Source organism: Hypanus sabinus, chromosome X1 (assembly GCF_030144855.1).
Source record: "Hypanus sabinus isolate sHypSab1 chromosome X1, sHypSab1.hap1, whole genome shotgun sequence".
NCBI classification, from domain to species: Eukaryota; Metazoa; Chordata; class Chondrichthyes; order Myliobatiformes; family Dasyatidae; genus Hypanus; species Hypanus sabinus.
In genome coordinates this window covers 9,432,232-9,455,387 of record NC_082738.1, presented here as the reverse complement: position 1 = coordinate 9,455,387, position 23,156 = coordinate 9,432,232, and the positions used below count along the sequence as shown (strand labels likewise).

General features: G+C 37.2%; 1 protein-coding gene across 3 annotated transcripts in view; it reads right to left on the bottom strand.

Moving 5' to 3' along the window:
• LOC132384559 (protein TANC2-like) overlaps nucleotides 1-23,156 on the bottom strand; it is a 764,460-nt gene that overhangs the window by 350,135 nt on the left and 391,169 nt on the right. For 2 of the 3 annotated variants that reach the window (XM_059955744.1, XM_059955743.1), the window contains one exon: nucleotides 127-237. The exons of the other annotated variant lie outside the window; for it this stretch is intronic. In XM_059955744.1, the coding sequence (XP_059811727.1) occupies nucleotides 127-237 (111 nt within the window). The remainder of the gene's footprint in view (nucleotides 1-126; nucleotides 238-23,156) is intronic. 3 annotated transcript variants of the gene reach the window in all.

Sequence of the window (23,156 nt, the reverse complement as noted above, 5' to 3'; positions counted from 1 at the left end):
TTACTACAGCTCCACATATATCACAGATTTTGGCATTGTTTTTGAGAGACGTATGTACCAGCCTATCCAATAATATAACTATCAAATTTGCTAACTGGTGGAGAATTGAACCCTGTACATTCTTACCAGGGCAGAAAGTATCCAAGTCTGGCTTCTTGGCTGTGGTTCTGGTTGGGGAGCTGAGCTCCGACTCTGGGACTCGAGGGCTTTCCACAAACTTCGCCTTCCTCAGGGGGGCTGGGACAAGAGAGGAAGAGGGTCGTAAGTGAGGGGAACAGCAGGCAACAGATGGAAGCAGTTAACTAAACGGCCCACTGTGACGGAGGCGGATTGAATTACTTTATTTGTTGTGCTGCATGAAAGCAGCTGTACTAACCATCTACAACTGAAAGACAAGGTGTCTTGTTTTTCAATAAATACACTACATGTAAAACCACAATACACTAAACTAGTACAGACTTCTACCCATTCATCTCAGCTATCCTTAGTGAAAACTCCAACACACATTAAGTAAATCACATTTAATTAAACTTGAAACTGCCAGGTGAAAGACATATTGTCAATCAGTACTACATACAGTTTAGCAGGTAAATGACAAGATATTAAATAAATAAAATACAAATGGTGGGCACAAGGCACACACTGGGTCAACTGCAATTCAAGCCACTACAAATTTCACATCCATTTAACAATCTGCCCAGAATGAATATGTGTAACATTCAGAAACATGTCTAAAGGAATGCATTTCTACATACCTTGAGAAGGAAACATGTCCAAAATCAGATTAATATGTTGCTACTTTTCATTGATATATTTCCTCAAAAGCATACTGACTTAAATACAAACCACTCCTTAAAATGGTATTTCTGTTATTTATTGACAACACTAAATGCAGTCCACCTAATTCCATCAAACTACAAGTACCACTGAGTACAGTCTTTGAGTATCTTGTTATTAGGATTTACATACAACACTACACAGCATATATACACCATGGGTTATTTACAATTACTTAAAACTACCTAGCATATTTGCTCAGTCTAATATATAAAAGCTGTCTCTTTAATATACATTCTCTTCCATCTTTAATTATTTCAGTGCTTCTTTGCAATTTCTTTTCCATCTTTTTATTAATCATAAATTTGATCTCACATCTTTTTCCAAAACTATTCTTAAATTGCATTTTTGATGTGTGCAGATCCAATAGGAATGTCCTATAAGAGAGTAAAATAATATAACAGTAATGCATTGTAGTCCTCAATGGCTCATATTGGCATGGTAAGATAACAAAGATCGTTTATTCCTTTAATCTATGCTGGCACTCTGGAAGAAATGCAGATAATATCATTATTCCTCCTTATCCCAGTAGAACTGTGCCTTTTTTCCCACAAATATTGATCCTCTTTCTTCGAATCTTCTCTGCTCTCAAGAGTAAATACAACTGAATCTGCCTCAACTATCTATCCCAGACGTTAATTGCTGGCCAGCAAGGGCATTATTCCTCAAATGACCTTCGATTGTAGAGCCTTTCAATTTAAATCTGTGTTCACTGGTACTAATGGGAACTATTTTCATCTCTTCTATCTGAACCCCTCATTATTTACAAAAAGCAATCTAAATATATCTAGTTTCTTCCACAATTGCCCCTCTTTCCAGGAACCATATCTCTGTACACAATTTCAGTACTTTCTCACAAGTCCCTCACGTCCCATAGGGCTGACCAGAATATCTGAGGCAGTATCTAGTAAAGTTTATTATAATACTTTTCACTTTTGTACTTATGCCTCCATTTATGAAGCCTATGATTATAAAAGCCTTCTTAACTATTTTCTCAGTCTGCACGGTAACATTCAAAGATCTATGTGCATCTATCTTTGGAATTGAGCCTTTTATTATTATATTTCCATACCTTGCACTTCCTGCACTTACCAGCTGTGGTCAATGATGGCCCCCACACACTCCTAATCAGACAAAATACCAGACTAGCATTGTCGAGATTTATTTGTCAGGGATAAGTACTTGATCAAAAAATTCACCAGCATCACAAAAGGTTCTACAGTGTAACATAAATACAAAAGAAAACACATCTTGAAATAACATAATAATTATTTTTCTTAGTAGAAATTGCTGATCATAGGGATTTGCAGCAAAATTAAGTATTATACGCCATATTATATTGCCATAATATTGTTCTCAATATATCACACTATATGCTGAGAATATTAATAATATTGGTTAGCTTGCTTTACAGTGTATCAGGTTGTAAGCATATATTGCACATATACGTAAGGATATATTGCTGTCCGCATACCAGTGAGGCAATAGGCAGTCAATGTTTAATCTGTTCCTTCCAATGCTCTATCTCAAACAGTACTAGAGAACATATTAGTGCCTGTTCTAAAACCACAACATTTCACAGCTTTGTTGCATATAATAAAAGGGAGGAAAGGGAATAAAACCACCAAAATACCAGCTTCACAATTCACAACCATATTAATGGTCAGAGAATAAGGATTAGACTTTAGTTACATAGCCCTTATAATTCTTCCACTAAAAGCACATTCTCCATGTAAACATCAGAATGCATCTTTAAAAAACAAAACAAGATTATACAAAGTGCCTCCCAGCAATAGGAAGTGCACAAACATTAAAGTGCAGTAGGCGTGAGATTCTCAAGCTCATCAATCTAGGATGTGAAATGCTCCCCAAGGAGGGAGCCTCGTGAGATTGAATCCACAAGGATGGCTTTATCTCCAGTTTTTTACAAAGAATGCTTTTAGAAGTGTCCAGGTGGGTTTGCTGACCTCTGGACATTTCACTTACGTTATTAGAAGAGAGTAATGCTCCAGCCTCCAATCTCCTAACACTTTAAATAATTCACAGATTGAATGGAGCTGACCTCAGTGTGACCCATGGTAGTGTGCAGCCAATATCTTAACTTGGTTCTGCCAGAGATGTACAACATCCACTGTCTGTGGCCAGTAGCTGGAGTGTAACTGCACTTTGCATTTAATGCAATCACTCGAAGTCATATAGTTAAAGCATACACCAGTTTCCTGCTAATGAAAAGGTTTAATTTTGACCTCAGCGCTAAGTCCTTTGTTCAGGAATATAAAAGCTATATATAGAAGACTAAATCCCCAAGTATCTGCTGAACCATCAACGTTAGTTTAAAATTTTTATAACATGATGTTGGGTTAGAAACATCTCAGCATCTAAAAATGTACAATTAAACTGTGCTGCGATTTACATTTTTGTACAAGGAAACATAGATTTAAATTAAAGTTCAGAGATCTTCATTAATCTATACATTGTACATACCCAAAAATGATCCTGCCTTAAATGGCAAACCTATAGTCTAAAGGAAGTTGACCATTATTTCACAGTACTGCTGGAAGTCACTGACAACTTAGACGCTTTCAGATGGCCGCACAAGAGATATGAATATACAAGAAACAAGCCTTAGATGGAATGACTGAGACCTTCAAATCGTTTGAAAGCCAAAAGGAGGTGTTTTAAACCAAGGGTTGTAGAAACTACCTCTGACTCTGTCCTTGAGTGGTGTACTGTTAGCTGGAGGTGGCCAAAAACATGCAAAGAGTAAATCATAGAAGATGTGGCCCTAAGGTCACAAAAAATGACTTAAAAGTCTGGTCAGGACAACACATATCAGCAAGTGTGGAGCACCAGCCCATCATCCGTTGTCAACACCACGTGATATGTAGCTTCACTGTGAGCACAAGGTGAAAATCCTTGGGTCAGTATGTCACATATTCACAGTTCCTTAATCCTCAGCCAGATTTTGGTATCCACATCAACAACATCATTAGAACATCGAAGGTATAAGTCTCTTTGTTGGATACAAGGTAAGCATCTACAAATTGCTATATGCTGCCTTTGAAACAAGTCTAGTATAGTGCACATTGGTCTGCAAATGCAATGCTCCTAGAAGCATGAAGCATTGAAGATGAATGAGCAGTTTCACAGATTGATAAGGATCTTGTTAGCATAATCATATAGATGCACAAAGCCAAAGGCAAAGTTACTACTATTCTTCCTCCATCACTGAAAGCTTCTAAACCACATGGTGGCAAGAACTTGCATTGTGCAAGTCCTTAATGCGCTTCTATCTACATGCAGAACCTGTGCAGTGTGAATTTCAAGAGAATCCCTAGGCTAGGCGAAACCCACTTACAGTGTATGTAGCAGGAACTCGTCTTGGCTGTCATCTTTTGATATTTCTTTCTTACAATCCGGAAAGGAAAAGCTTTACTCTCACAAATCCAGACTATGGACTATATGATAACGAGAATATCTGCAAGTACTGCAAGGTACTCCTGATTAACTTGAACAATAGAATGTCACCTCAAGGATCCTGATGATGGTCGGCATTTGACTTTGGAGTATCATTGGCCTGTAACACAACCAGAAGTCCAGAAAAGTCATGACAGTAGTCCTCCATTGCAAACAACCAACACGGAGGTTCATTTATGATGGACAACGTGATCTGGTGAGGGTGTTTTCTGTCATCATCCTGGTAGCGGTGTATATTCCAACCCTGGCCAATATCAGGCAGGCACTGGAGGAGCTGAGCAGCATAATCACAGTCACAAAACAGCTTACCCTGTTGCCTTCTCAATCATTGTGGGGGATTTCAACCAGGTCAGCTTGAAGAAGTCTCTGAGCAACTACCAGCAATATATCACCTATGGAACCAGAGGAGCCAACATACTTGACCACTGTCACACCAGCAACAAAAATGCTTTTCGTGCCATCCCACGGCTACACTTTGGCAAGTCAGATCAACTGGCTGTATTTATACATCCAGCGTACAGGCAGAGACTGAGGACCGCAGCACCTGTGGTGTGGACCACAAAGAGAGGCAGAGGATCACTTACAGGACAGCTCTAAATCAGTGTACTGGATGATATTCAGGTATTCATCTTCAAATTTGAATGAGTATGCCACAGTCTGTCAGCAACTTGATCAAAACCTATGTGGATGAGTGTGTGCCTTCAACAACATACTGAACATACCTAAACCAAAAGCTGTAAATGAACCAGGAGATTTGTAGTCTACTAAAGGCTAGATCTGTGATATTCGAGACTGGTGATCCAGAACTATACAAGAAGTCCAGACATGACATACAGAAGCTTCTGTATTAAATTCTGATTAAAGCTAGAGATGGAATTGGATGCACATCAGCTCTGGCAGGGTGTACAGGCCATTATTTCCTACAAGGCACAACTTACCATCATGAATGGCTGTGATGCTTCACTCCCAGATGCGCTCAAAGTGTTTTATGCGTGCTTTGAAAGGGAGAATAAAATGACACCTGTGCAAGTCCCTGCAGCCAATGTCAGAACATTTTTCAAGAGGGCAAACCCTTGCAAAGTATCAGGTCCCAGTGGTGTACCTGGTAGGGCACTGAAAACCTGCATCAATCAATTGAGTGGGAGTGTTCAAGGACATCTTCAATCTCTCACTGCTGCAATGGGGGGTTCCCAACTGCTTCAAAAGGGTGACAATCATACCAGTGCCCAAGAAGAGCAGGGTGAGCTGCCTCTGACTATCACCCATTAGCACTCACATCTGCTGTGATGAAGTGCTTTGAGAAGTTGGTCATAGCTAGAATCAATTCCTGCCTAAGTAAGGATCTAGACCCATTGCAATTTGCCTATGCCACAATAGCTCTAAAGCAGATGTGATCTCACTGTCTCTCCATTTGGCTTTGAATCACCTGAACAATAATAATGTTTATGCCATGCTGCTGTTTGTTGATTACAGCTCAGCATTCAAAACAATTACACGTCAGTTCTAATCAACAAGCTCCAAAACCTGGGCCTCTGTACCTCCCTCTGCAACTGAATCATTGACTTCTTCATCGGGAGACCACAATCAATGCAGATCGAAAATAACATCTCCTCACTGGCAATCAACACTGACTCACCTCAAGGATGCGTGCTCAACCCACCAATCTGCTCTCTCTATACCAATGACTGTGCACCCATGCACTGCTCAAACACCATCTATAAATTTGCCGATGACAAAACTATTGTTGGCAGAACTTCAGATGGTGATAAGGTGGTGTACAGGAGTGAGAATGATCAGCTGGTTGAGAAGTGTTGCAACAACAACCTTGCATTCAACGTCAGTAAGACCAACGAATTAATTGGGGACTTCAGGAAGGGGAAGTCAAATGGAACATACACCAGTCCTCATTGAGGGATCAGCAGTTGAAACTGCGAGCAGATTCAAGTTCCTGTATGTCAACATCTCTGAAGATCTATTTTGGGCCCAACATGGTGATGTAATTACAAAGAAGACATGGCAGAACCTATACTTCATTTGAAGTTTGAGGAGAATTGGTATGTCACCAAAGACTCTTGAAAATTTCTACAGATGTACTGTGGTACATTCTGACTGGTTCCATTGTCTGGTATGGAGGGGCAACTGCACAAGATTAGAAAAAGCTGCAGAGGGTTAGAACTCAGCCAGCTCCATCTTGGGCACCAACTTCCCCAGCATTGAGGATTTCTTCAAAAGGCAATACCTCATAAAGGCGGCATTTGTCATAAGAACCCCCATCACACCAGGACATACCCTCTTTTCATTATTACTATCAAGGAGATGGTACAGGAGCCTGAAGACACCCACTCATCTTCTTCCCCTCCATAATCAGATTCCTGAACAGACAATGAATCGTTGTACACAACCTCACTATTTTGTTTGCTTTCTCTCTCTTTTTGAAGTATTTAAGTTATAATATTTCTATATCTTATTGTAATGTATCATTTTTAATTATGTATTCACTGTACTACTGCCACAAAACAACAAATTTCACGACATATGCCAGTGATATTAAACATGATTCTGAATCTAGCTGAGAGTGAAGTAGCCACAGGAGCACTCTGGGTACATGGTATTGGCCATGAGTACTTTCACCTCATGATCACAGAAAAGCTGCACATTACACAATGACTCTCAGATGTAGCTTCCAGTTCACAAGAAGTATTATGTCCATAATGGTTCTACTCTCAACTCAACATGAAGATGAAGAAACAGCTTGCCTTCAAGCAAGCTCAAGCAAGCTTTGAGCTCTGGCCTGAGAAGTGACTGTGGTATCTTTGTCACCATAAAGGAAAACATTAGCCTCTACTTACCCCAATCCTAGGAGCACTAGAAGGGGTTTAACTTCCTTCAGGGTCTCCTGGCAATTCCATGCCTTCAAGGCCCTCTACATTTGTTGGTGGTTATGGCTTCATGCCCAGAGAGGCCATCATTTAAGCAACCATGACAAAATAACAAGCTCAACACTCATCAACATACAGTATTTTGCAACAGTAACTGTTAAACTATTGAGACCTCTGGAAGCATTAGACATCAGCTGCACCAAACTCCCCAATAAAACAAAATGTGACTAATAATCGCATGAAAAGTCTTTACATAAGACTTTTCATTGCCAGAAATGCTAAGATTCTTTCCAGCAGGGAGATTTAAATGAGAGCTGTACAGTGGGCAACTTGCCTGCTTTGGGCACAATCAAGTCATAGGGACAGGAATATCTTCAATAATTTTCCACACTATATGAAGAACAGTTTTGTCCATTTCACACTATGTAATTGCTCATACTGAGGTTTCTCATGCCTGCAACTTAGAAATCAAGAGTTATACACCACTTTTAGAAATATTTGTTAAATGAAATAATCTAGTTTTCTTAATACCACAAACATTCTTGTCAGGATTTCAGGCAATCTTAACATTGCATAATGATGAAGAATTTGATACTGTAGATCCTCATTGAAGTATAGCCTACTCTGTTAATGATTATTTCACCCTACTGTACACTTGATCCATCAGTAGCCAGCACAACCCAAACCACAGCTTGCATCTCATGGCAGCTCCATGACCTCACCATTATAAAATGCCGATCTGTTTTTGCATTACTATAAAACACTGTTGGGATTGCTATGTCACAGAGCTAGAATAAAGACTTTGTGATACATTTCCAAGAGCTTGTCAAGTACAATTATTTTCTTCAAAAAACAAAAGTTTAAATTCCATTTCCCTGACAACCCAGAATGACTTGGATATGTTGAAAGCAACAAATGTTAGCAAATGTTCTAACTTGAACTTATTTTGGATGCAAGTCTTTTTCAACAACTTTTACTAAAAATGACCACTCAATTCAAGGAACTGAAGTTCAAGATGTTAATTGCATTGTTTGTTTGAAATAGTATAGTTAAGAAATAATCACCAGAAAAACATCTTGTTCAAAGATTTGTTGTTGCAAGCCACAATAACTCATGACTCTTCCTCAGTGACAATCAGCACTGCACTCAAGGATGCATGCTTGGTCTGCTGCTCTACTCTCTTACACCCATGACTGTGTTGCTAGGCACACCATCTACAAATTTGCCAATGATATAACTGCAGAATCTCAGGAGGCGTACAGATCAACTGGCTGAGTGGTGTCGCAACACAACCTTTCACTCAACGTCAGTAAGACCAAGGAATTGATTGAGGAAAAGGAAGTTGAGGGAATACACACCAGTCCTCATCAAAGGATTGGCAGTAGAAAGGATGAGCAGTTTCAAGGTCCTGGGTGTCAACATCTCTGAAGATCTATCCTAGGGCCAACATATTGATACAAGTGAAAAGAAGGCACAACAGCAGCCATATTTCATTAGGAATTTGAGGAGAGTTGGTATGTCACCAAATATTCTTGCAAATTTCTACAGTGTATACATGTTCACCATGGAGAACAAATTACTGTGTGTATAGAGGAGCCACTGTACAGGATAGGAAAAAAGTTGCAGGGGGTTGTAAACTCAGCCAGCTCCATCATAGGTCTAGCCTCCCCAGCATCAAAGACATTTTCAAGATGTGGTGCTTCAAAAAGGCAGCATCCATCATTAAGTATCCACACCAAACGGGATCTGCCCTCTTCTTATTACTATCATCGGGGAGGAGGTACAGGAGCCCGAAGACACATACACAATATTTTAGGAACAGCTTCTTCCATTATATTTCTAAACAATCCATGAACACTTCCTCACTAATTTTGCTCTCTATCTTTTGCACTACATACTTATTTAAATATATATACACTCAAGTCACCAATTTATAAGGGTAACGCCCCGGTAAAGATTTCACTGCTAACATTGTAGGGTATTTCATGTGCTTGGGTTATTGTTAGAGATAATGGGTGCTTAGCAATGTGAGCCATCCAATCAGGAGAGAAGGCTGGGGGAGCGGGTTTTTTTTTAGTGCTTGACACCAGCATGGGCTTTTTGTCTTTGTTCAGTGGAAGATGAAGAGAGAAGATGCTAGAGAAAAACAGTTGCAGAATTCAATTCAGTGGGGACCATGATTCAATGGAGTAAGGTGTGAGAGACTACTGACGATCAGTCAATATGACTTTTGGAATATTTGAGCTCTAACCTGGCTGTTTAACTGTTTAATTATAATGGGTCTGTTTAATTTGGCTGTTTAATTATAATGGGTCCTTTTTGTTGTTTTCTTAACTAACTCCTTAGTTAAGTTAATTTTCATAAATATACTTCCTTTATTTATATGCAGTGTGTGGTCTGTTATTTCCTGCCAACAAGCTGTAACAGGGCAGCATAACACACAGCATTCACACAAACTGGGGCTTGGGTGGAAGAGACATCCCAATCTCATGGATTTGGTGGGACCGGAGTGTGTATACACTACACATCCGAGGCCAGAGAATGGTGAGTTTCCTGCCACTGAGTTTGCAGTTCATGAGGTACCTTCTGTACCTAATAAAGTGGCCACTGAGTATACATTCATTGTCTTCTGCTACCAGAGGGCAGTATCCAGTACCAGAGGGCATGGATTGAGAATAAGAGGTCAGTTATTTAAAACAGAGTTGAGGAAGAACTTCTTCTCCCAGAGAGTTGTGGAGGTGTGGAATGCACTGCCTCGGAAGACGGTGGAGGCCAATTCTCTGGATGCTTTCAAGAAGGAGCTAGATAGATATCTGATGGATAGGGCAATCAAGGGATATGGGGACAAGGCTGGGTATTGATAGTGAATGATCAGCCATGATCTCAGAATGGAGGTGCAGACTCAAGGGGCCGAATGGTCTACTTCTGCACCTATTGTCTATTGTCTATTGCTGTTGACTCCCATTCAATTCAAGGTTTGGCGTGATGTGCATTCAGAGATGCTCTTCTGCACACCAGTTGTAACACATGGTTATTTGAGTTACTGCCACCTTCCTGTCAGCTTGAACCAGTCTGGCCATTCCCCTCTGACTTCTCTCATTAACAAGGCGTTTTGCCCACAGATCTAATGCTCACTGGATTTTCTTCGTTTTTCACACCGTTCTCTGTAAATTCTACAGACTGTTCTGCATCAAAATCTCAGGAGATCAGCAGTTTCTAAGATATTCAAACCACCCTCTCAGGCACCAATAATCATCCCCACTATCAAAGTCATTTAGATCACATCTCTTCCCCGTTCGGATGTTTGGTCTGAACGACAACTGAACCTCTATATTTCTTACTGTAATTTACAGTTTTTATTATCTATTGCAATGTACTACGGCCTCAACACACCAAATTTCATGGCATAAGCCAATGATATTAAACCTAATTCTAATTCTGTTCTGATTCTGATTCCAGTATGACTGGGATAGAAAGTGCAAAATGTGTAGGGGGGGCAGATGCTTAAAATGTTTTCAAGACCACTTGCTGAAATATTATGTAGCTAGCCTGAGGATAGAAAGGATGATTCTGAAATATTCAGAATTCCAGAATAATTTAGGAATAACCTTGGAAAATAAGAGGAGAAGGTTTTGGGGATGGTGGTCCTGATTCAGTAGGATTCATCAAATTTTTCGATAAGGATAAAGACAGACTCTCTGTAAACTGAGGTATGGCAATCTTTTACCAAGTTCAGATCTGATTTAACAAACATGTACTTCAAACATCTTTTAAAGCAGTGTAAAAACAGTGAAAGTGTACAGACAAAAAATGCTCCCATTAAAAGAAGGAACTTACAAACTTAGACCCATCATTCCTCCCCACTGGATGTCGAGCAGTTTTCAGGGTACTATTCCCCCTCTGTGAACTCAGCTGCCCTCCAACTCTTCGACCTCCTCCTTCCCTTTCTCCTATGGTCTACTTTCCTCTTCTAACAGATTCGCTCCTCTCTAGCTCTTTACCTTTCCCACTCACCTCGTATCACCTATCACCTTTCAGCTAGCCTCCTTCACCCTCCCCCCTACCTTTTTAATTGTGGTGTCTTCCCCCTTCCTTCCCAGTCCTGAAGAAGGGTCCTGGCCTGAAACGTTGACTGTTTGTTCATTTTCATAGATGCTGTCTGAACTGGGGAGTTCCTCCAGCATTTTGTGTGTGTTGCTTGGATTTCCAGCATCTGTAGAATCTCTTGTGTTTATCCGTGGTACGACTTGGCAAACAGAATGTTCAAAGTTTCAGAGCTTCTATAGAAAGTGCTGAGAATTATGTGCAGGTGAGAAAGGCAAAGTAACTACAAGCAAAATATTAGGTCATAAAATAAATGGAACTGAGTGAGATGAGTACAGTATGTATGTTCAAAGATTCCATAAGACAGCAGAAATGGAAGAGCAGTGAGAAGTATTCAAAGGAGGAAATCGTGAAAGCTCAGATCAACTATGTTCCGCTTAAAGGAAGGAAATTAATAGGAAGATAGGATTGTATACTTTATTTTATTGGTCAAGGCTATAAAAAAAACAATATTTGGACCATAATAAAGTACTGCATTTGCTTGAAGTAGCCACATTGCAAGAAAGATGTGATGGTCCTGAAAGCGGAAAGGGGGGGGGGGGGCAGAAGGGATTTACAACAGACATCTAATTTAAACTCTGTTATAATCTTATTATAACTTACTGTATATTGTAAGTTTATGACAGAAATAAGGAACCAGTAAGGACAGTTGTAGCTTATATCTCATACTTTTTTCATCTGGTCCAAATTTTCCTAGTTTCTTCTCTCAACCATTATAGTCAATTTCAAACACTCAAGTCAGTGGAGAGATGAGCAGGATCCCTTCCATTTGCCAAGGTATCCCACTAATTCAGATTGCACTCACTTGTGCACACAACTCACACAGTGACATTAACTGGGAACACATTGTGAAAAGAAACCTGTGCATTCTTCAATTGCACGATTCCATCCATTAATTTTACTGAAAGCATAATTGTGGCTGGCAGTGCACTCTTTTTTATTATGCTAACCCAACAAATCCCATAAAAGCATAACAGTCGTTCAAACTAGTTTAACATTAATCTGATTAAGTTTGTTTACAGATAGTATCTAAGAGTCTTATTTCATTAACTTGATTACTTTTTATTGTTTAACCTGATTACTTTAGTTATGCAGCATGTAAAAAAAGATTAAACATAAATCTTCCAGCAGCAAAAATAGAGTACCCAGATCACAATCTAGCTGGAAATTGAAATAACAAAATGCAATGCAAAAGTATTTTAGAACAGAGCCGACATCTGTTGTAGCAATCAATTTTACCTCACAACTTACATTTTATTTGATGGGTGTACTGGAATCAAAGCCAGTGCTAAAACAGAGTTGCAATCATAATGCTTAGTTGTTTGTCAAAAAATAACAATTAGGCTCAGTGCTCATTAAACAGTCTCTTAGCAGCACTGTCATTAAAATAATAGTAGGCAGTTGGCCCATTTGATTTTCTGCCAGAACAAGAAATTTGAGTCTCCTTGCTTACTTTATGATGTTCACTGGAACTGAGAACATATGAAGAAGTTCTCAGATTTCATGATTCTGCCTAAATGGTCAAACACTCAGCATTAACAATTTGAAAGGATCTTCTGTAAAGTGTACATGTCAGTACTGTCAGGGCCTGACATTTAGCTTCTAACAATGGAAATATCGCATGGCAGGAGTTCCCAAACTTTTTATGCCATAGACCCTAGGTTGGGAAGCCCTGTCATAAAGTGATATTTATGGTATATTCTATTTTAACTAAAACACAAAAAAATAAAACATTACTTCATTAAGAACATGACTGTGCAGCAACACACAGCTCGAACCACATAATCAAGTTTGCCAATGACACGACCGTGGTGGGACTCATCAGCAAGAATGACGAGCCAGCACACAGAGAGGAGGTGCAGCAGCTAACGGACTGGTGCAGAGCCAACAACCTGTTTCTGAATGTGAACAAAACAAAAGAGATGGTTGTTGACTTTAGGAGGGCACAGAGCAACCACTCTCCACTGAACACCAATGGCTATTCGGTAGAGATAGTTAAGAGCACCAAATTTCTTGGTGTTTACCTGGTGGAGAATCTCACCTGGTCCCTCAACACCAGCTCCATAGCAAAGGAAGCCCAGCAGCGTCTCTACTTTCTGCGAAGGCTGAGGAGAGTCCAATACCCACCCCACTCCATCCTCATCACATTCTACAGGGGTTGTATTGAGAGCATCCTGAGCAGCTGCATCACTGCCTGGTTTGGAAATTGCACCATCTTGTATCGCAAGACCCTGCAGCGGATAGTGAGGTCAGCTGAGAAGAACATCGGGGTCTCTCTTCCCGCTATTACGGTCATTTACACTACACGCTGCATCCGCAAAGCAAACAGTGTTATGAAGGACACCCTTCATACAAACTCTTCTCCCTCCTGCCATCTGAGAAAAGGCACTGAAGCATTCAGGCTCTCATGACCAGACCAAGCCATCAGATTCCTCAATACCCAGACCCTGGACTGACACCAACTTACTGCCCTCTACTGTGTCTACTGTCTTGTTTATTATTTATTGTAATGCCTGCACTGTTTTGTGTACTTCATACAGTCCTGGGTAGGTCTGTAGTCTAGTGTAGTTTTTTTTTCTCTCTGTGTTGTTTTCACGCAGTTCAGTGTAGTTTTTGTACTGTTTCATGTAGCACCATGGTCCTGAAAAACATTGTCTAGTCTTACTGTGTACTGTACCAGCAGTTATGGTCGAAATGACAATAAAAAGTAACTTGACTTGACTTGACAATGTTATAGACTATTTTTTGACAATATGATTTACTGATTACATACAATTTGAAACTGCACTGCTTTATGTTAAGGACAACTTCTATAAAATACCTTCTTGACCTTCAAAGGAACATTTGGGAGCTTCCAGATGCAAACTATCAGAATGGTATCTATCATTAACAAAAATAAAAGATAAAGATGATAAAAACAATATAAACACATGGGGCAGTAATTAGTTTTAAATATGGTGGATTTTAAAATGTATTACATTAAAACCAATATGATTTTAAAAGGTCAAAGTTCAAGGTAAAATTTATTATCAGATTACATACATGTCACCACGTACAACCCCGAGATTCTTTTTCCTGTGGGCATACTCAGCAAATCTATAGAACAGTAACTGTAAACAGGATCGGTGCAAGAGCAAAGAAGACAACCATCTGTGCGAATGCAAATATAAATAAATAGCAAGACCATGAAATAACCAGATAAAGAGTTCTTAAAGTGAGATCATTAGTTGTAGGAACATTTTAATAGATGAGTGTAGTTATCCACTTTTGTACAAGAGCCTGATGGTTGAGGGGTAGTAACTGTTCTTGAACTTGGTGGTGTGAGTTCTGAGGCTCTTGTATCTGAATATAGCAGTGATAAAAGAGCATGACCTGAGTGGTGAGGATCTTTGTTGATGTGCTCAATGGTTGGGAGGGCTTTACCCACGATATACTGGGTTTAATCCACTACCTTTTCTTTCTTTCTTTTTCAATCTTTTTATTAAATTTCATATATAAAAAAAACAGCACATAATAATGAATAGATTACAGATTCAATAAACTTGAGATTACATTAGTAATAGGATAATAATATCCTATTAAAACATCCATCAACAAAAGGTACATAAATCAATCAAGTCTATATAAATATGTATGAAAAAAAAACAAAAATAATCGTCGAAAAAAGAAGAAAAAAAAATTGAAATTATATATGAGAAAAAATATATATTGAAAAAAAATACTAAACTAAAACTAACATGGGCAATAATAGCACTTTATAAATATATAAAGGTGTCAAGAAAAGAGCTCCGGAACTCCATACCTGAACAATTATAAGTAGAGAAAAGGATCTGAAATAGGCCAAATTAATTCATATGAAAGTGTCGAATAAATGGTCCCCAGGTTTCTTCAAATTTAATTGAAGAATCAAAGATAGTGCTTCTGATTTTTTCCAAACTCAAATAAGAAATAGTTTGGGAGAACCACTGAAATGTAGTAGGAGGATTTACTTCTTTCCAGTTTTGTAATATAGACCTTCTGGCAATTAATGTTACAAAGGCAATCATTCGTCTGATTGAAGGGGAAAGCTGATTGCCATCTTCATTTGGTATACCGAAAATTGCAGTAATAAAATGGGGTTGTAAATCGATATTCCATACTGAGGAAATGACATCAAAAATGTCCTTCCAATAGTTATGTAAAGTGGGACATGTCCAAAACATGTGAGTCAATGAAGCCACTTCTAAGTGACATCTGTCACATTGAGGATTAATATGCGAATAAAATCAGGCAAGCTTATCTTTAGACATATAAGCTCTATGTACAATTTTAAATTGTATTAAAGCATGTTTAGCACAAATAGAAGAGGAATTAACCATTTGTAAAATTTTTTCCCATTTATCTGTTGATATATTACATCGAAGTTCTTTTTCCCATTCTTGTCTAATTCTATCCGATATTTCTGGCTGTATCTTCATAATCATGTTATAAATAAAAGCTACTAATCCCTTCTGACAAGGATTAAAAGTAAAAATCAAATCTGAAAAATCCGATGGAGTTGAGTTAGGAAAAGATGGAAGAATTTTATGTAAGAAATTTCTAATTTGTAAATATCTAAAAAAATTAGATTTAGGTAATTCAAATTTGTTGGATAGTTGATCAAAAGACATCAAAGTACCTTCAAAAAAAAGATCACGAAAACATTTTATACCTTTCCTTTTCCATATACTAAAAGCTTGATCTGTCAATGAAGGTTTAAAAAAAAAATTACATAAAATAGGGCTGTCCAGAGCAAAGTTTTTCAGATTAAAGAATTTGCGAAATTGAAACCAAATTCGTAGTGTATGTTTAACAACAGGGTTAGATATCTGTTTATTGAATTTGGCTAAATCAATAGGAAGAAAAGAACCAAGAACGGAAAATATAGAATATCCCTTAACCTCACTACATTCTAAATTTACCCACTGTGGGCACACAGGTGAATCCAAATCTAGTTTCCAGTACATTAGGTTACGAATATTATTCGCCCAATAATAAAATCTAAAGTTAGGTAAAGCTAGACCACCATCTTTTTTAGACTTTTGTAATTGCCTTTTGCTTAACCTAGGATTTTTATTTTGCCACACAAATGAGGAAATTTTTGAATCAATATTATCAAAAAAAGATTTAGGAATAAAAATTGGTAAAGCTTGGAATAAATATAAAAATTTCGGTAAAATCATCATTTTAATAGCATTAATCCGACCAACTAATGATAAAAATAAGGGAGACCATCTAGTAGTAAGTTGCTGAATTTGATGAAGCATAGGTAAAAAATTCAGTCCAAATAAATCTTTATATTTCTTGGTGATTTTTATACCTAAATAGATAAAGTTATCAGTAACAACTTTAAATGGCATCCTATCACTCAATAAAGTTTGCGCGTTTAAAGGGAATAACTCACTCTTATCTAAGTTTAACTTATAACCAGAAAAGCTACCAAATTGAGCCAACAAGGATAAAATAGCAGAAATAGACCTACTAGGATTAGAAATATATAACAACAAATCATCAGCATAAAGCGATAATTTGTATAACTTCTCATTACGGGTAATACCAAAAATATTAGGAGACTCACGAATAGCAATAGCTAAAGGTTCTAATGCAATATTAAATAATAAAGGACTTAAAGGACAACCTTGTCTCGTACCACGAGATAATTGAAAAAAAGAGGATCTATAATTATTTGTAAGAACAGAAGCAACAGGTTTATAATATATTAATTTAATTCATGATATAAAATTAGGACTAAAATTAAAGTTTCTCAATGCATTAAATAAATATGTCCATTCAACTCTATCAAAGGCTTTTTCAGCATCTAATGAGATAACACATTCTGGGGTTGTAGGTGATGAAGTATAAATTATGTTAATCAATTTTCTAATATTAAAAAAGGAATATCGATTCCTAATAAAACCAGTTTGATCTTCTGAAATAATCTGTGGTAATACCTTTTCTAATCTAATGGCTAAAATTTTTGTAAGAATCTTAGAGTCTACATTTAATAATGATATAGGGCGATAAGATGCACATAAAGTAGGATCTTTATCTTTTTTAAGAATTAAAGAGATAGTAGCTTCATAAAACGATTGAGGTAGTCTCTTCTTAACAAACGCATCATTAAAGATTTCACATAGCCAAGGAGAAAGCAATAAAGAAAAAGTTTTTAAAAATTCTACAATAAAACCATCAGGACCAGGAGCTTTCCCTGAATTCATTGATGAGATAGCCTCTCTTATTTCATCCATAGAAATAGGAGCCTCAAGCAAGCTACAATCTTCATCTATCAGTTTAGGAATATTCAAATTATTAAAAAAATTATCCATCGTAAACCGGTCACCGTCAAATTCTGATTGATATAAAGATTTATAAAAATCTTGAAAAGTGTTATTGATTTCTTTATAATCAGTAGTTAAATTACCGTCTTGTTTATGAATTTTAATAATTTGTCGCTTAGTCGAAATAGCTTTTAATTGATTAGCTAACAATTTACCAGTTCGATCACTATGAATATAAAATTGAGCCCTAGTCTTAATTAATTGATTCTCAATTGAAGAAGATAATAATAAACTATGTTCCATTTGAAGCTCAACTCTCTTCTTATAAAGTTCTTTGGTAGGAGTAACGGAATAAATCTTATCAATTTCTTTAATTTTATCCACCAATAAAGCTATATCTGAATATCTTTGTTTTCTTTTACCAGCGGAATATGAAATAATTTGTCCACGAATAAAAGCCTTGAAAGAGTCCCAAAGTATTCCTTTATCAATCTCTTCATTATAGTTTGTTGAAAAAAATAAGTCAATTTGTTGCTTTATGAAGGTAATAAATTCTGGATCTTGAAGTAAAGTAGCATTAAGTCTCCAGGATCTAGTATTGATAGAAGAGTCCGAAATCTTGATAGATAACTTCAAAGGCGCATGATCCGAAATAGCAATAGAATCGTATTTACAATCAATAACATCTGTTAATAAACGATGATCAATAAGAAAGTAATCAATTCTAGAATAACTATGATATACATGTGAAAAATTGAAAATTCTTTATCTTTAGGGTTCAAAAACCGCCATATTTCAGTAATTCCAGAATCAACCATAAAAGAATTAATAAGTAAAGCTGATCTATTCGGAAGAGTTCGAATAGGTTTAGATCTATCCATCGAAGGATTCAAACAACAATTAAAGTCTCCACCCATAATCAACATATATTCATTCAAATTAGGAAGAGAAGTAAATAAACGTTTAAAAAATTCAGGACAATCAAAGTTTGGAGCATAAATATTAACTAAAACAACTTTCCGATTAAAAAGTGAACCAGTTATCAACAAAAATCTACCCTGTGGATCAGAAATAATTTCATAATGTGTAAACGAAATTGAGGCGTCTATAAAAATAGACACACCCCTAATTTTAGCGGTACAATTTGAGTGAAATTGTTGTCCTTTCCAGAACCTAAAAAAACGTTGATTATCCTCCCTCCTAATATGGGTCTCCTGTGCAAAAATAATATTAGCGTTCAATCTATGGAATACTTTAAATATTTTTTTACGTTTAATCGGATGATTTAAACCATTAGTATTCCACGAGATAAAGTTAATAGATTTATCCATCATACCAATATTAATTGTGTGTATCATAAAAGGTTAAAAAGACACATAACCCACAATTTAGGAAGAAGGAAAATTGATTCAGGAGCAACCGGAGATCCTGACACCTCAACAATATTAACAATTTAAAGTCAGCCCATAAACTAAAAGCAAAAAAATAAAAAGCAAAAGCATGAAAAAAGATCCCTCCCCCCTCCCCCCACCCTTTGAAAGAAAGCCAAGCGGCAGGCGCATAAACTAATACTAATATTACCCCCATTTCAAGATGGCAGCTCCATAAGAAAATTTTTTAAGAAAAAACTATATAACACCCTAATTAAAATATAGAGTTGCAAAAAAAAAAAATATATATATATATATATATATACCTACATATATATATATATATACACATACACATACACACACATATCAGACAAATCAAAAAAAAACTAAAATAGTAAAACCAGAAAAATCATTAATAAAAAAAATGAACATTAAAGTTTAAAAATGTAATACATCTTTAAAAAAGAAATTCCATATTCAGATACAAAGATGACGTTTCACAAGCCAAGACTTATGGGAAGAAGAAACGACATTTTGAGAAAGCCATATTACAAAATATGAATATAAATTCAGCAATCTAATAAGAAAATTTAGTAAAAAAGTTATCAAAATAGAATTTTTTAAAAAAAAAAGATTTAATAGACACTACAACATATATAAAAAAAACTAAAAAAAAAGAATTCAAAACCTTTGTTCCATTTCTAAATACAGGCAAGCAAATAAACGCTTATAAAAAGTAAAGACTTATGGGAAGAAGAAACGACATTTTGAAAAAATAATTCATTATTACAAAATACAAACGTGTATAAAAAAGGATATTATAAAAATTAAAACAGCATCTATAAGCAATAATAATAGTAGTAAAAAAAAAAGACCCAGACCCATTGTTCAAAATAAAAAGTTATAACCCAACTTCCAGGGTTAAAACTTAAAATGAAATGACATCCTCTCTCCAAAAAAAAATCTTCAATGTAACTCATAGTTCAAGTTGCACTAGAGGATCGATATTCTTCAACAAATTTCTTCGCTTCTTCAGGAGTGTTAAAAAAGTGTAGACTGTTGTCGGGCAGCACCATTCTAAGCTTCGCTGGATACATTAAAGCTTGTTTAAATCCAATCGAATGAATCTCTGCCATCACTGGTTTAAAAGCGATCCTGGCTTTCATTACTTCATACGAATAGTCCTCAACTATTCGAAATGAGTAATTTCTGTAGGAGATCATACCTTTTTTACGAGCTAATCGAATTAGAAGCTCTTTCTCACGAGGATAATGAAGGCGAACAATCACCGCTCGTGGTTTATCAGGCACAGACGAAAGCCTCGCAACTCTATGAGCGCGGTCAATAACAGGTTCATTTTTCAAACCTTCACCACCGAAAATTTCCCACAGTAATTTAGAGAAAAATTCAGTTAAATCACCGGACTCAACTTTTTCGGGAATTCCGATGATGCGCAAATTCTGTCTGCGAGAACGATTTTCAAGATCAGTAATTTTAAACTTGTACTGATCTAAAGTTTTAGCAGTCGACTCTATCTTCTTCTCTAACACTTCAATTGTACGTGCTTTTTCACAAATTGATTGTTCAAGAGTCGTGATCTTATTTCCATGCTGTTGAACCTCTAACGCCTGCGACTGAAACTTAGTTTCAAGCGATTTAACAACTCCTTCAAGATCGGATATTTTCGAAGTAATCCTCCTTTCCAAACTTAACAGTTTACTGTCCAATTTACCTTCTAGTCTGCCTTCCAGACCCGCAAATTTAGCATCCAGTTTATTGTCCAATTTACCTTCCATACCCGCAAATTTAACATCCAGTTTAATGTCCAAAAGACCAGAAATTGCGTCGATGGATACAGGATCCTTAGCCGATTTCTTACTTGTAGCCATTTTAAGTTTGACAAGATTAGATCAACTATTATTTTAGGAAAAAAGGGTCAATCAAAGGTAGCAACTCATATGATTAAGTTCGAAAAGATCTAATTAAAGGGTGATTATAGTTAAAAAAATAAAGAGCGCCTAAAAGGCAGATGCTTACGTCGCCATCTTGAAACTCCACCCCCCCCCCCACTACCTTTTGTAGGATTTTCCACTCAAGGGCATTGGTGTTCCCATACCAAGCCATAATGCAGCCAGTCAATACACTTTCCACTACACATCTATGGAAGTCTGTCAGGTTTTTAATGTCATGCCGAGTCTTCACAGACTCCTGAGGAAACAGAGGCACTGTTGTGCTTTCTTCAACTTAATTTATATGATGGGTCCAGGGCAGATCCTCTGAGATGGTGACAATCAGGAATTTCAAGTTACTGACCCTCTCCACCTCTGATCCTCCAATGAGTACTGGCTCATGGACCTCTGGCTTCCCTCTCCAGAAGTCTACAATGAAATGATTACATTAAGATCTACACCAATCTTAAATTTGTCACACCTAAGAGTAAACATTGTTCTTCATTTTTGGTTGGGAGAGCTTTGGAGTGCAGTGGTGATAAGTGAATATACACAATAATTTGTGTTCAGGCTCCAACTATTTACTTAAAAGATACTCCAGAAAGCTACATATTTAAGTTTGGAGACAACAGGAAGTTAACTGGCATTGCAGGCAATATAGCCATCAGCATTATATAATAAAGATTTTAATAGATTAAGTAATTGAACAAATCTGGCAAAAAGATTTCAATACGGTAGAAGCAAACATGATGTCATCTCTTTCAGGTCTATAGAGAATAAGCATTCTAAATGGTGAAAAGCTGTTAGAAATAAAACTTGGGAATAATGGGCAGCTATGGAAAGCAACAAAAATACAAGAGAACAGAAGTAATACTACTGGTACACCCTGGTTAGATCACACTTAGGGCACTGTCAGCAGATTGGGGCACCATATCTTTGAAATGACATATTGGGTTTGGGGGAATCTAGTGTAAATTTATCAAACTTTATGTGGGTTAAATTACAAATTAATTAAACAACAGGCCATTTGATTGAAGCTTTTAAGATATTTGTGGAACCAACAGAGCAGAGTGAGAAACACTTTCTAATAAGTAAAGACTTTAGAAGAGGGCAGAGCTTAGATGGTGCTAAACGGCAACTCCTTTGCTTGCATCTTCGGAAACAGCTCTATTTCCATCTTTAATATTTTTATTATTCCCTTTCAGGGTTCTCTTGAAGATCCTGACCTGGAGTTACACGCTGACTTTGGTTCTTTGCAGGAATGGGACCTGCTCTCGGGGTTTCACGACTGCCCATTATTCGATTTGCCAAGGATGTGGCCAAAGAGCTTTGTTTGCCTTAGGAGCCTGGGGTCTCGTGGCTCTGGAGTCAGGCAGATCAGAGGTTGGTGTCCCTGCAGGAAATATAGCGTGTCATGGGAGTTGGAAGATCTCTGGCTGTGTGCCCAGAGACCTGAGATCTTTCGGCACAGAGCTCGAAAAAAGTGATGCAATGGATTTTTAACATTGTAAACCAGTAAGTTGCTTGTTATGTTTCCCCTCTCGCTGTGAAATGGAGACACCTTTTTCTCCCTTATGAGGGAGTGAGAGAGCCTGTGGTGTGCCAAATGCCGGGTGAACGAGTAGCCTTTGGGGGACTGCAAGTCTGTGTCTTTGCTGTTGCTTTGCTCACGCTTGAGTGCTCGGTGGTGGGTGCCGATGCTTTTTTTTTTGCTGGTGGGGGGAGGGGGATTGTTACTTTGCTTCTGCTTCCATGCAGGAGGGAGAGGAGGGGGAGCTTTGGGGTCCTAACATTTAACTGTCATTCATTCTTTGGGGGCACTCCTCTGTTTTTGTGGATGGTTGCAAAGAAAATGCATTTCAGGATGAATATTGTATACATTTCTGACATTAAATGTACCTTTGAAATATTCAAAACCTTTGAACAAGGCTACAAAGCAAAATACTGCAGATGTATGAAATCTGAAGTAGGAACATATAATGCTAGAAATACTCAACACATCAGACAGCATCTGTGGAAATAGAAACAAAATTTATATTTTGTTAAAAATGAAAGAGGATGTAAATTGTAGAGAAATGGTGGGGTAAGCATGCAAACAGAACAAAAAGTGAAGAACAGGAGAGAATGAAAAGCAGAAGTGATGTTGAAGATGGCTTAAAAAGAGGGGGTGGGGAGATGGTGAAGCATAACTGTAGGAAGTAAAAATAGCATAGCAAAACAAATAATACCTGAAATTATCAG